Source organism: Rhinatrema bivittatum, chromosome 13 (genome assembly GCF_901001135.1).
Source record: "Rhinatrema bivittatum chromosome 13, aRhiBiv1.1, whole genome shotgun sequence".
NCBI classification, from domain to species: Eukaryota; Metazoa; Chordata; class Amphibia; order Gymnophiona; family Rhinatrematidae; genus Rhinatrema; species Rhinatrema bivittatum.
This window is the reverse complement of record NC_042627.1, coordinates 81,891,595-81,905,015: the sequence shown is the minus strand read 5'-3', so window position 1 is coordinate 81,905,015 and position 13,421 is coordinate 81,891,595. Positions and strand designations below refer to the sequence as shown.

At 42.4% G+C, this 13,421-nt stretch overlaps 1 protein-coding gene across 7 annotated transcripts in view; it reads left to right on the top strand.

Annotated features, from left to right (window-relative positions):
- Window positions 1-13,421, top strand: part of UACA (uveal autoantigen with coiled-coil domains and ankyrin repeats) — an 83,035-nt gene that overhangs the window by 48,434 nt on the left and 21,180 nt on the right. For all 7 annotated transcript variants that reach the window (XM_029574789.1, XM_029574791.1, XM_029574788.1 and 4 more), the window contains exons 6-10: window positions 8,598-8,668; window positions 9,540-9,646; window positions 9,932-10,113; window positions 10,551-10,588; window positions 11,283-11,351. In XM_029574789.1, the coding sequence (XP_029430649.1) occupies window positions 8,598-8,668; window positions 9,540-9,646; window positions 9,932-10,113; window positions 10,551-10,588; window positions 11,283-11,351 (467 nt within the window). The remainder of the gene's footprint in view (window positions 1-8,597; window positions 8,669-9,539; window positions 9,647-9,931; window positions 10,114-10,550; window positions 10,589-11,282; window positions 11,352-13,421) is intronic.

The window sequence follows — 13,421 nt, the reverse complement described above, 5'->3', positions numbered from 1 at the left end:
ACGCAAAATATGCTTCATTGCTGCCTTAGCTTGTTCAGTTTTGATGGTTTACATTATGTGTGTAAAAAAAAAAAAGTGGCAATTTTAGAAATCTCTTGGGATTAGATTGGGAAAGATCTCTGCTTACCTCTTTGGTAATTCAAATTTCCCCCCAGGCCATTCAAAGAAGAAATTTCCAAAATTAAAACAGGAGGGGCGTATGACTCTACAGCCTTTTTATTAGTTTAGGAACAGGGGAATTGCACTCCTTTGACCTCTTTCAGACCTCACAGTTTCAAAGAAATGATTTTCTTACAAGATTGCATATGGTAGAGAGAAAACAAAGGTCCTCCCCGTCTGTATCTTTGTTACTGGACTGTGTAAGTACCTGCATGACCGTCCTTGGCAGATGTTTGCTCTCGTGACGTCAGAGTATGTGTTTAGTGTGGTAGCCTTGTGGTAAGAGATGTAAATAATATACAACTTTGAGAATTATATTTCAGGATCATTAACATAGAAACATATATAGAAACATAGAAATGACGGCAGAAGAAGACCAAATGGCCCATCTAGTCTGCCCAGCAAGCTTCACACATATTTTCTCTCATACTTATCTGTTTCTCTTAGCTCTTGGTTCTATTTCCCTTCCACCCCCACCTTTAATGTAGAGAGCAGTGATGGAGCTGCATCCAAGTGAAATATCTAGCTTGATTCGTTAGGGGTAGTAGCCGCCGCAATAAGCAAGCTGCACCCATGCTTATTTGTTTTACCCAGACTGTTATTAGCCCTTATTGGTTGTTTTTCTTCTCCCCTGCCGTTGAAGCAGAGAGCCATGCTGGATGTGCATCGAAAGTGAAGTATCAGAACAATATTTTGGCCTAGTAAATATTGCTGACAGATGTCGTAAGCATGCAGCCTCTGTACGTTGTCTTTGGGACTGTGCAGGAGTTTTTTTGCAGCATCTTCAGGTTTTTTTTTACACCTATCATGATATTTTTATTCTCTTGGTCTGCGTCATTTTGAATTATAAGCCCTGTAGACCCAAAAACAACCACTCAAGCATAATTTAAAAAATCTTGTGAAGGGTTACCTAGTGGCAGTGACCCTTTGTAAAATGTCTGGACTTTCTGCTTAGAGACGCCCATGCTGGACTTTAGTAAGGCAGTAAGGTCCTGGCTCTTTACGGATGCGTTTAAGGAGTAGTATCGTGCTGGGCAGATTGTGAGAGGAGTACGCGATACAAGCATGAAATATCTTTATAGAGATGAACAAATAATCGAGCTTGTAGAAATATCTGATAATGTTTGTTTTTAATGTGCATTATTGGATGTTTACTCTGATATTGTAATTTTAGTAGTTTTATCGTTTCTATTTTGTGTGGGTAAAGCAATTATGTTTGTGAGAGATGTAAACTGCTTAGATTTTTTGATAAAAGGTATAGAAATTAAATTACTTATTGGAACAAATAAACGTATAGGAGCTCAGATAAACAGCTTTTTCACCAACAAACATGGGCTGCCTTCTTGAAATCCTGTACCGGTGGAAATATGTAATAAAATTCGTTAAGGTATGGGAAGAGTTGCTTGATGGGATAACAATTTCCAAAGGCAGACTGAAACAGCTACATCAAATGCATATTATGTGTGGAATTTTGTCCTTTTTTCATGCTTCACAACGGCTCGTTTTCTATTATTATTAATTTTTGGGTTTTGTTTGAACTTCTTGGCATGAAATATTGACCTTTATGAATCAGCTCAGGGACTAAGGGGTTGGGTTTATGATTTTGGTTTTATAATTCAGGGTTTTGTATGTATGTTCAAATTGTTCCTGTATGTTATAGTTGAAAACCCTTCTACTAAAAATATTTAAAAATCTATTCTGCGAAATACGATTAGTTCAACATAGATTACAAATTTACAATCACAATTTTAAACAAAATAAAACACCACAAAAACTCACTGCACATTCCACACCTAATGGGTTTACGTAGGGCAATGCTGGGGGCTGAAGCATTAATTCCGATGTGCACATTTCAGAACTTGAACGTGTGTGCAGAAATAACTTTCCCGGCACACCTCTTTCAAGTAGGTGTGATATCTCTTCCATACACACATTTACATGCACAGTCCCTGGGGGCCATTTAATTCTACTTTCTGTTTCCTGTCTAACCAGTTTGCAATCTATGAAAGGACATCGCCTCCTTTCCCGTGACTTTTTAGTTTTCTTAGAAGCCTCTCATGAGGGACTTTGTCAAAATCTGAAAATCCAAATACACTACATCTACCGGCTCACCCTTATTCACAGGTTTATTAACCCCTTCAAGAAAAAATGAAGCAGATTTCTGAGGCAAGACTTGCCTTGGGTAAAGCCATGCTGGCTGTGTCCCATTAAACCATGTCTTTCTATATGTTCTGTGATTTTGGTCTTTAGAACACTTTCCACTGTTTTTCCTGGCACTGAAGTCAGGCTCACTGGTCTATAGTTTCGCGGATCACCCCCGGAACCCTTTTTAAATATTGGGGTTACATTAGCCACCCTCCAGTCTTCAGGTATAATGGAAGATTTTAATGAGACAAATGTTTACTAATAGATATGAAATTTTATTTTTTAGTTCTTTCAGAACCCTGGGGTGTATACCATCCGGTCCAGGTGATTTGCCACTCTTTAGTTGGTCAATCTGGCTTACACATCTAGCAGGTTCACTGTGATTTGGCAAATCATCACCCTTGAAAACAGTCTCCAGAACTGGTATCTCCCTAACATCCTCAGTAAACACGGAAGCAAAGAATTCATTTAGACTTTCCATAATGGCCTTATCTTCCCTAAGAACCCCTTTAACCCCTCTGTCATCTAACGGTCCAACAGACTCCCTTGCAGATTTATTTCCGATATATTTAAAGTTTTTTATTATGAGTTTTTGTCTCTACAGTCAACTTCATTTCAAATTCTCTCTTAGCCTGTTTTAATATTTTACATTTAATTTGGCGGTGCTTATGCTTTTTCCTATTTTCTTTAGATGGATCCTTATTCCAGTTTTTGAAGGACATTATTTGTGGTTAAAATAACCTCTTTTACCTTGCCTTTTAACCATGCGTGGAATACATCTGGACTGCACTTCTAAGATGGTATTTTTTTCAAACAATGTCCTCATCTGTTGTACACTCTTAAACTGAAAGTGCAGCTGTAAAGGTTTTTCTAGCTGTTGTCCTCATTTTATCCGTTTCCCTTTTGAAAGTTTCATGTTAGAGCTGTAGATTTACATATTATCTCCCAGTCATTAGTTTAACATGTTATGATCACTGTTGCCAAGTGGCCCCACCACCGTTACCTCTCTCACCAAATCGTGCGTTCCACTAAGAATTAGATCTAAAATTGTCTGTTCCTGAACCAATTGCTCTATGAAGCAATCGTTTATTACATCCAGGAACTTTACCTCTCTAGCATGTCCTGATGTTACATTTGCCCAGTCAATATTGGGTTAATTGAAATCTCACAAAATAAACGTCGCATAGATTATAATTTTTTAGATTTTTTTATGTGCATAGAATTTATCTGGAACAGTGGACCATCATAACACCCTTGGTTTTTTAGGCAGTAAGCCACACTTTCAACCTTACAGGGTCATGTTTAATCATCGGTCCATTAAATGTCTTTTGTCTTCTTTATTCAAATGTTCTCTTTTTCCTTCTTTTTTATCCTTTTTATAATTAGTAAAATCCTTTGCAATAAATTTAAAGACGGAATTGCCTTACTTGTGCGGAGCGCCGCTGCGCTTCCGACCTTTATCTCCTGTGCCGCCGCGCTATTATCTCCAGCGCTGTCGTGCTTTGTAGGCGAAGAATACTTCTGGGTTTTATGTTGAAAGGATGAACTTCCGATTGAATGTGCTCACACACTTTAGAGCTCCTGCAGTCCGACGTACGTTTCGCAATTTGCGCTGCTTCAGGGACTGATCGGGAAGTTGTAGGGTCTAGGCTTGAAAAAATGCAAGGTTAATTCCCGCCGAGATAGCTTCGATATTTAAATGCTGCTATCCAATTCATATGGTATTTAATACCGCATTCAACCGCCTAATCCTCTTGTCGGCGTTGTGACAAGAGGATTAGGCGGTTGAATGCGGTATTAAATACCATATGAATTGGATAGCAGCATTTAAATATCGAAGCTATCTCGGCGGGAATTAACCTTGCATTTTTTCAAGCCTAGACCCTACAACTTCCCGATCAGTCCCTGAAGCAGCGCAAATTGCGAAACGTACGTCGGACTGCAGGAGCTCTAAAGTGTGTGAGCACATTCAATCGGAAGTTCATCCTTTCAACATAAAACCCAGAAGTATTCTTCGCCTACAAAGCACGACAGCGCTGGAGATAATAGCGCGGCGGCACAGGAGATAAAGGTCGGAAGCGCAGCGGCGCTCCGCACAAGTAAGGCAATTCCGTCTTTAAATTTAAAATAATTTAAATTTATTGCAAAGGATTTTACTAATTATAAAAAGGATAAAAAAGAAGGAAAAAGAGAACATTTGAATAAAGAAGACAAGACATTTAATGGACCGATGATTAAACATGACCCTGTAAGGTTGAAAGTGTGGCTTACTGCCTAAAAAACCAAGGGTGTTATGATGGTCCACTGTTCCAGATAAATTCTATGCACATAAAAAAATCTAAAAAATTATAATCTATGCGACGTTTATTTTGTGAGACAAGTGTAGTTCGTTGCACTTAATAATTAACTGTTCTTATATAGTTAATTGAAATCTCCCATTATTACTACACTGGCAAATTGGTTAGCTTTTCTGATTTCTTCTAGCATTTCCTCATCGCTCTTCATTTTGGCCAGGTGGATGGTAGTATACTCCTATTATACTCTTCAACACACAAGGGATTTCTACACACAAATTCTACTGTGGATCACATGATGCAGTGAACCCGGATGGAAGCTTGAATTTGGGCTCCGGGTGCTGCCCCCGATCCATCGCTAATAATCAGAGTATAAGTGCAGCCTTTTTGCGTTGATTTCTCAGGGGCTGGTGGCTGAGCACTGCATGGACAGATTTATAACTAGATGTCCTCTAGACTCATGAAACAGAAGGAGAAACCCTGATTGTCCCTAAATGATGATGCAGCTGCATAGGGGATGTTGCTGGAGTAGACTTCTGCTGGCAGGATACTTCCTTCAGGCAGTTGCCTGCTCTTCCTATTAAGAAAGCAGTTCACCTCTGATCCCCTCTCACCTAGCCTGGGTAAGTTGGAAGCAGCAGCAGCCCTAGAGCAGAGGGCATGCAGCAGGCCATATTGTGGAACCGAACAATCCCCCAGTCTTGCTCAGTTCAGGGAGTAGAAGACCTGACCTGGGAATGTAACCCAAATCTTCTGCATAGCATTGCACAGTGCTGCCCAAATTGCCCCATTTAGTTGGTTGGTTTATTGTATCTTCTCTTAAAGCACAGGTAGGCCTGACCTTAGGTCATCTTAAGGTCTGTCTCTATTAAGAAGATGTGCACGGCCGAGATGGAGTTAAGTCCATATATTCACGTCCTACTACTGGTTGGGTGGGTAACTTTCTGAAAGTTAATTTATGCTGCTAAAGTGCATTTATCCCATGGAAATTCGCTTTCAAAGTTACCCTAAAAATACACAGTGCTAGGTTCCATATTTTAAGAGATTTATCAACACACTACAAAAATTCATGGCAGCTTATAGTAGAATATCCATAATCAATTAATAAAATCTATAAAAATAAAAACAAAAAACTTAATCACAAAAATTAAATGTATCTTTGAGTTACTCTGGACAATATGTTGACGTCCTCTGCTCAGTATGCAGCAGAATTCAGAAAAATAAATAGAATTTTAAGAATTATTTGGAAAGTCCTAGAAAATAAAATTAAGAATATTATAATCTGCACTGAGTACAGAGTGCAATCCTGGTTACCCCTTCTCAAAATCTATTGCAGGAAAGAGAGAAGGGCAACACAGATAATTCTGGGGATGGAATAGCTGTCCTGTGAAAAAAAGTTAGGGAGCTTTATTTCTGGTTTGCATTATTTCATGGGAATTGCAATATTATAACAAAAATCAATGGAAAAACGATTTTCTAGTGATGTTTTTTTCCTTTTATAACAGTCATTTTCCACTGATTATTTTTTGTTATAATATTAAAATTCCCAGGAAAAAGGTTAAATAGGTTATCTTCAGCTTGGAAAAGACTGAGGGAATATGACAGAAGTCTATAAAATTGAGTGGGGTGGAACAGTAATTTACCCTTTAAAATAACATTAGGATTAGGGGACACTCCCGAGAAATGAACAGGGAGCAGATTTAAAATATTTTAAGAACACATTTTTCAGTCATTGCACAATTTAAGCTGTGGAATTTGTTGCTGGTGGATGTGATCAAGGGACTATCTGTGTAACTGACTCAAATTGTCCACATTTTTTTTTTTTTGTGAGGTCAGGTCCATAAATAATTGGCCAAATAGTTGTGGGGATCCCTACCTCTAACTTCTGGGAATGAGCAACATGACTGGATCTCCCATTGAGATCTGCAAGGTACTTCCAATCTCTGAGAAAATGCCGAGGGGGCTGAATCCAGGGTACTTCTAATGTTTTTGTGCTTATCTTCAAGCTTCAGAGAAAAAGCTGCTCACAGGCTTTATCTGAAGACAACAGAACAAATCAACAGCTCAGTTCTACTCTCGTGGCCGTTCCAACCGGCACCCCAGCCAAATCCCAGGAGGGGATTTTGACTGTATCATAGGGAGCATCGGCCAGTTACCCATACCAGAGACGCTAGACCCCTCTAGTTGGGGGCAGGGTACTTTTTTTGCAAATCGGTGGCCCAGTATTTATTCAAAGTTGTTAAATTGGAAGAGGACTTTGCAAGACTGGGAGACTGGACATCCAAATGGCAGATGACTTTTAATGTTTAAGTGCAAAGCGATGCACTTCGGGAAGAGTAACCCAAATTATAGCTACACAATGCAAGGTCCCACATTAGGAGTCACCTCTCAGGAAAAGGATTATACGTCAAAATCTCTTGCTCAATGTGCAGCAGCCAAGAAAGCAAAACTGATACTAGGGATTATTGGGAAAGGAATAGAAAATAAACAGAATGCTTCTGCATCGCTCCATGATGCAACCTCAGCTTGAGTATTGTTTGCAATTCTGGTCACCGCATTTGAAAAAAATATGTAGCAGAATTATAGAAAAGGTACAGAGAAGGGCAACCAAAAAGATAAAAAGGATGGAATGATTCCCTTTTGAGGAAAGACTAAAGAGGTTAGGACTCTTCAGCTTGGAGAAGAGACGGCTGAGGGGAGATATGATAGAGGTCTATAAAATGAGTCAATGCAAATCGGTTGCTTACTCTTTCAAAACGTAAACGGGAATGTGTTGCTGGAGGATGTGGTGAAAGTTAGTGTAGCTGGGTTTAAAAACGGTTTAGACAATTTCCTAGAAGAAAAGTCCATAATCCATTATTAAGGTGGACTTGGGAAAAGCCTCTGGGATAAACAGCATGGGATTTATCTACTGTTTGGGTACTTGCCAGGTTCTTGTGACCTGGATTGGCCACTGTTGGAAATAAGATACTGGTATTTATTGGACCCAGTATGGCAAGTCTTATGTTCAGAGTAATCAGGATGTTTGCCCAGCACTTTCTTTCTACTGCTTCCCCTTCACCCGCTAACAGATGGTTAAATTGCAATGGAATCTGTAGGAGAAACCTTCAGAGGGGAAAAGTGCAGTTAGGGAAGGTAATGACCTAGTGTAGATGTAGCTAAACCTCAGCTTGGCGCACTCTGCCATGTGGAGCCCATTGATGGCCATGACACACATGAAGTGAACAGGTAGTTATGAATCGAACGTCAAAAGGCAGGGTTTGAATATGGCCAGGGTGGGAGCCCGACTCATCGTTTCAGGGATTTGGTGGAGGAAATTGGGAGCAGAAAGCTGGGACTGAGTGATGGAGGAGGGGCAGAGATGATGGTAACTTACCTGGGTACAGGAGGGAAGAGTATTAGGTAATGTAAAAGTGCTCGTACAGGAGTACAAAAGTGGCTAGAGAAGGGTTACATGGTCACAGCGGTTAAGGTGGAAGAGAAATGATACAACTGAATTTTGAATAGAGAGAAGTGGTAAGAGATGGTGCAGGGGGAGGTGAGGAGGAGTAAAGAAGGGTTCTCATGGTGGAAGAGAAATGATACATCTGAATTTTGAATAGAGAGAATGGTAAGAGATGGTGCAGGGGGTGTGAAGAAGGGTTCTCATGGTGGAAGAGAAATGATACAACTGAATTTTGAATAGAGAGAAAGTGGTAAGAGATGGTGCAGGGGGAGTGAAGAAGGGTTCTCATGGTGTTATTGGAGGGATTGGATTTTGCACCTCTTTGGATACGTGTGGAGGAGGAGAGAGATGTCTTCTGCTCTCTCTCGATCTCTCTCCCTCTCTCGATATAGAGAGTGCAGAAGATTCCTCGTCCATACGTATCCAAAGCAGTGCAATATATATGTATATGTATGGGTATCAGTAAGTATTACCACTGTGTACATGCACTGCCATTAAAGCAGACTTGAGACCACTCCTTTATCTCTTGATATCTCAATGTCTTTGCCCTGTAGCTATGTCAGACTGCCGTTCCAGCGTTCAGCTCCTCTGTGACCATGGAGCCTGTGTAAATGCAAAGGATGGGGTAAGAAGCTGCCTCCCCACTGTTTTCCTGCTTCTTTTTGTTCTCCACCTGCTGTAGAGGAGCCCCCACTCCTGCAGATGGAGCTCTTCTCATGAAACAGCTTCTGTCCCAGCAATGGGGACAGGATGTGAAGAGGCCAGAAGGGAAGGGCCTATGTTCCTTCACCCCCTGCTGTCTCGCTTGGGACCAGGTGACTTGGCTGCATTCTGCAGGTCATAGATTTGAAGTCTCCAGTTCGTGGAGGTTGGAAATACTGGTTGACAGCACCTTTCCTCCTCCTCTAGGAGTACAGCTCAGTTGGAGCTGACCTGTATGGGGTTACATTATCAGTAGACGTTTTTCACACCTGCCTGGGGATTTGTCTTGCTGTTTTATATCACCTCTCAATTGGTTTAGTCCTGTCATTGCCATGCACCAGAGCTCCTTCCAGATCCCCTCCCCCCACAATCATGGACCCTTGGGGTCACCATTGTGCAGTGGCAGTGAGTGGTCTTTCCTCTTCACAGGGGCTATGAGCTGCCTCCGCAGCGCTGAGCCAGGAACAGAACTGGTTCTTCTGTATAGCAGAACACAGCATTTCCACGCTGCCACCTGGCTGGCTATGGGCAACGTGTGTCTTTTTTCTGCTGTGTTTCATTGGTCTATATTTGTAGTATTCAGCTTTATAATGTACGTGAAGTTTAAAATTCTACATAAGGAGAATTGAGAAGTGGCTCTTCTCTGCTCGTTAGCACTATCTCCTGCTGCTCTTAGCTTTATTAGAGGATTGGAAGATGAATGGCATCTTTCTGCCCTGAAGTCCATATCGTATGCATGAGTATTGTCCATCTTGGAGCATGCCTTCTCAGCCTCTGCTTTTGTCCTCTCCTAGGATGGGAGGACGCCACTGGTGCTGGCCACTCAGATGTGCCGTCCTGCCATATGCCAGCTTCTGATTGACAAAGGGGCAGATGTCAATGCCGGGGACAAGCAGAACAAGTGAGGACTGTCTTGTTGCTGCATAATAGTGCTGTGCTTTCTGGCTGGGAGGTCTTGTAGCATGCACTCTCGCTCATTTTCTCGGGCGAGGCGTTCTGTGCTGTGCTTTCTGGCTGGGAGGTCTTGTAGCATGCACTCTCGCTCATTTTCTCGGGCGAGGCGTTCTGTGCTGTGCTTTCTCTAACAGAGGACATGGGTAAACTTTCTATTTGCTTATCTTGCTGCATGCTCTGTCTCTGGAGAGACCCCTGCTCGCCTTTTGATGGTGTTAATTGTCCTCCTCAGGACTGCGCTCATGTTGGGCTGTGAATATGGCTGTAAGGATGCCGTGGAGGTGCTGTTAAAGAATGGAGCAGATGCTACCATGGTTGACGTGCTGGGCCATGACAGCTCCTACTATGCGAGAATTGGGGACAACCTTGAAATTCTGGCACTCATTCGGGCAGCAGTGGAGAATTCCAGTAAAGGTGGTGATGTCATTCTAGAAATTGTAAACTTGGCGTTGCAGTGCAGAACATGGAAGGGTGCAATGGTACTAGATCTGGCTTAGGAAGTGGTGAAGGGAATTGGCATGTAGATTTATTTGATTTATGTTCTGCCTTTTGGGTGCTTCAGGTTGAGACGGGATGCAGTGGGAAGATGGGGGTGGTGAGAAGTAAGGGCTGGAGAGGCTGGTGTGCTGGGCAGGTAGAAGGGAGGATGGAAGCCAGTTTGGGGTGAAGGGATGGATGTGGCTGGGAGTTGGGGAGGAAAGAGGCATGGACGTTTGGTTGGAGAGAGGGGATTAGTTGGTGTATAAGGGTTGGGTTTGGATGAAATACCGTGAGAGGGAGGAGAACAATCTCTATTGAATCTGTAAAAGCCCTGGAAGAAAGCATCCAACATACTCTTGTTTTTCTTGCAGGAAGAGAGTCTCAGAAGATAGGACCACTCGTTCAGATGGTGAGACTTCTGGTGCTAAATTGTGTGAAATGTTTCTTCCCAGCATGTTCACATCGTGTGTGGGGTTGTGAGATAATGTATCGCGTATTCAGGAAGACAGCTAAATTGCTGTGGATTTACATTTACAGCATTGTCAACAAGAGTAACCCATTTAAGTTGAGGGTCCAAGGTGGCTGCTTGTCCATTTTGATGAGAAAAGTGCTGGCATGCGGAGCTCACATACCCTGAGGGAGGGCACCATGGGCAGTGCTCCCTGCAGAGACTGGGCCCACTTTCTACCTCCCCTACCAAATATTAGGGATGCTCGTGTATTCTAGCGGGCAAAAATTCCATTTTGTGCAGGTATCTGTAGCTGCTGAAAGCTAGAATACGTTTGTGCACTATGTGGAGTCTCCTGTTCTGATACATTACAGATAGCAAATTTAGCTGAATCCTGGTATTTTTGCAGACTTTGGTTCTCCGTTCTGCCTCAGACTGGATATGACCTTGGGCCCGCTGTGCCTGACTTATCACCCTGTGCTTTTGTTTCCTCATCTGTAATAACATTGTTCCTTTTTCCGCTAGCTTGGATAATTGAGCAGCATTCAAATTCTGTTGGATTGGTGCTAGGAATGTACAAAGATTCTAAATGGAAAATTTAACTTTATTATTATTTTTTTTTCTGTAAATACAAATTGTTCTCGCCTTGTCCCAGAAGTGGCATCAGCAGAATTCCCAGGAAGAAGGAAGTGTGAAGAGTCCTAGGTCAACGCACAGCATGCAGGTGATTTACCTTTCCAGAAACAGAAAGACATCCTCTGTGCTTTCTGCATGTTCTCTCTGTTCTGTGCATCTACCACCCTCTCTGTAAAGAAGCAGCCTCCTGACTAATCTCTCCTTTCATCCTCTCCAATGATCCCTCATTCAAGGGCCTCCTTTCCATTGAAAGAGCTCTGCCTCCTGTGCATTTCTTCCTTGGAGATATTTAAATCTCCCTCTCATATCCCTTTTCCTGCTTTTCCTATACGGTACATATGTTTGGATCTGTCTCCATATGCTTAATGAAGAAGACGTGACCATTTTAGTATTTATCTTCTGGACATGATCTCCTTTTCCTGCTGGCTCTTCGTCTCCATATGTGCCCAACCATTCTTCAGGCTTTTTCACCCCTTTATACTGCTCCTTAGATTTTCACAATCAAATGCATGACTTTGCATTAATTCTCATTAAATATTTGCATTAAATCTCATTAAATCTTTGTATTAATTCTCATTAAATCTTAGCTGCCAAACTCTAGACCATTCCTCAAGCTTCACTATTTAAATTTATTTTCCACCAAATGAAAAAACAAATTGTTCTTAGCAGATTACAAGTGGGAACATGAAGCTATCGAGAAGTAAAACCTAGACCATACAACAAAGCAATAAATCAGGATCTGCAGTAAATCAATATATGCAAACCATAATCTGAAAAATAAAATAGAATTTAAATTGGTCCAAAGGCCTGTACAAAAAATTAATGCTTTTATCTTTCTAAATGCAAAAAAAAAAAAAAAAAATCATGTTTTTCTCTGGTAAACCAAGGGTGAGTTCTATAAGATGGGACCAGCAGTAGAAAAAGGAATGAATCTTGCAAACGCCCCTCACCTCTGGTCTGAAATGCTTACAGCGTAGCCTCAGATATCATCTTGCAATCAAGGAACATGGCTGAACTTTCTGCAGTTCTTTGAGCCCTTTGATAGGTTCTGCGGCAGGACTTCCTGTGACATGTTCAGATGACATCACACTCTGCCTTGTATAGAGGGAGGCGCAGAAGTGTCTTTGCAATAGGTCCCCTGCTTTCTTTTCCAGTACCAGTTGCCCGGTGTGTTCTTGTGCATCCTCTGTGTTCCTGCTTCCTGCCTTGCTCCTGGTGTCCTCCAACTGAAAAGAAGGTTGTTAATACAAACAAAAAACACACTTTGAAATGTCTGTTTGCCAATGCCAGGCGTCTAAGATGGGAGAGTTAGAGTGTATAGCAGTGAATGATGTGATAGACAAAGTTCCTCATGAGAGAATTTTTGAAGTGTCGTCTCTCGGGGTGAGGGTGGCGATCTGCAGTAGTTTTATGCAGAGAGCCACCCTTCGCTGGATTCAGCAACTGCTTACTGCACAGGAGCTGCCCCCGGAGGAGGCCAAACAGGCAGACCACCTGGAAGGAGCCGTTTCCTATACGGCGGATGCTCTGTATGATCTGCTGAGAACCTCCTCTCGAACGAGGTCCTGATCTGCGGATTCCTCAGTTGGGTTCCTTTCCTTTTAAGGGGAAGTTTCTATTTGGAGATGATCTGGAGCACCTTATCAAGGACTTGGGAGACAAAGTTTACAAATTGCCGGAGGACAAGCCTAGGTCTACTCGTCCTTTTAATTCCTATAGGGGTTGTTTCTGGGGCCAGCAGCGTTTTCGTTCAGCTAGGGTGCTGTCCTTTCCTTTTCGGCAAGCTCTGTCGAGAGCGCAGGCTTGGGCACACTCCTTTCGGGGTAGGCGGCCTCCCCGAGATGGTACTTCCCAGGGGTTCTCCAACAATGGGAGAACGTAGGAATGGGCCGGCGCACAATGAAGGTGCGCCGGCCCATTCCTACATTCCAGTGATAGGGGGCCGTCTCTCTCTTTTTTGAGAGGAATGGCTCAAGATCACGTCGGATCAATGGATCTTAGATATTGTAAGTCGCGGTTACGCTTTAGATTTTTCTCTCCCTCTACGGGACTTTTTCCTGGTGTCTCCTTGCGGGTCTCGAGTGAAAAGGCAAGTGGTACTCCAGACGTTGGCTCGCTTGAAGGCCCTGGGAGCGATCATTCCAGTCCCACCAGGGGA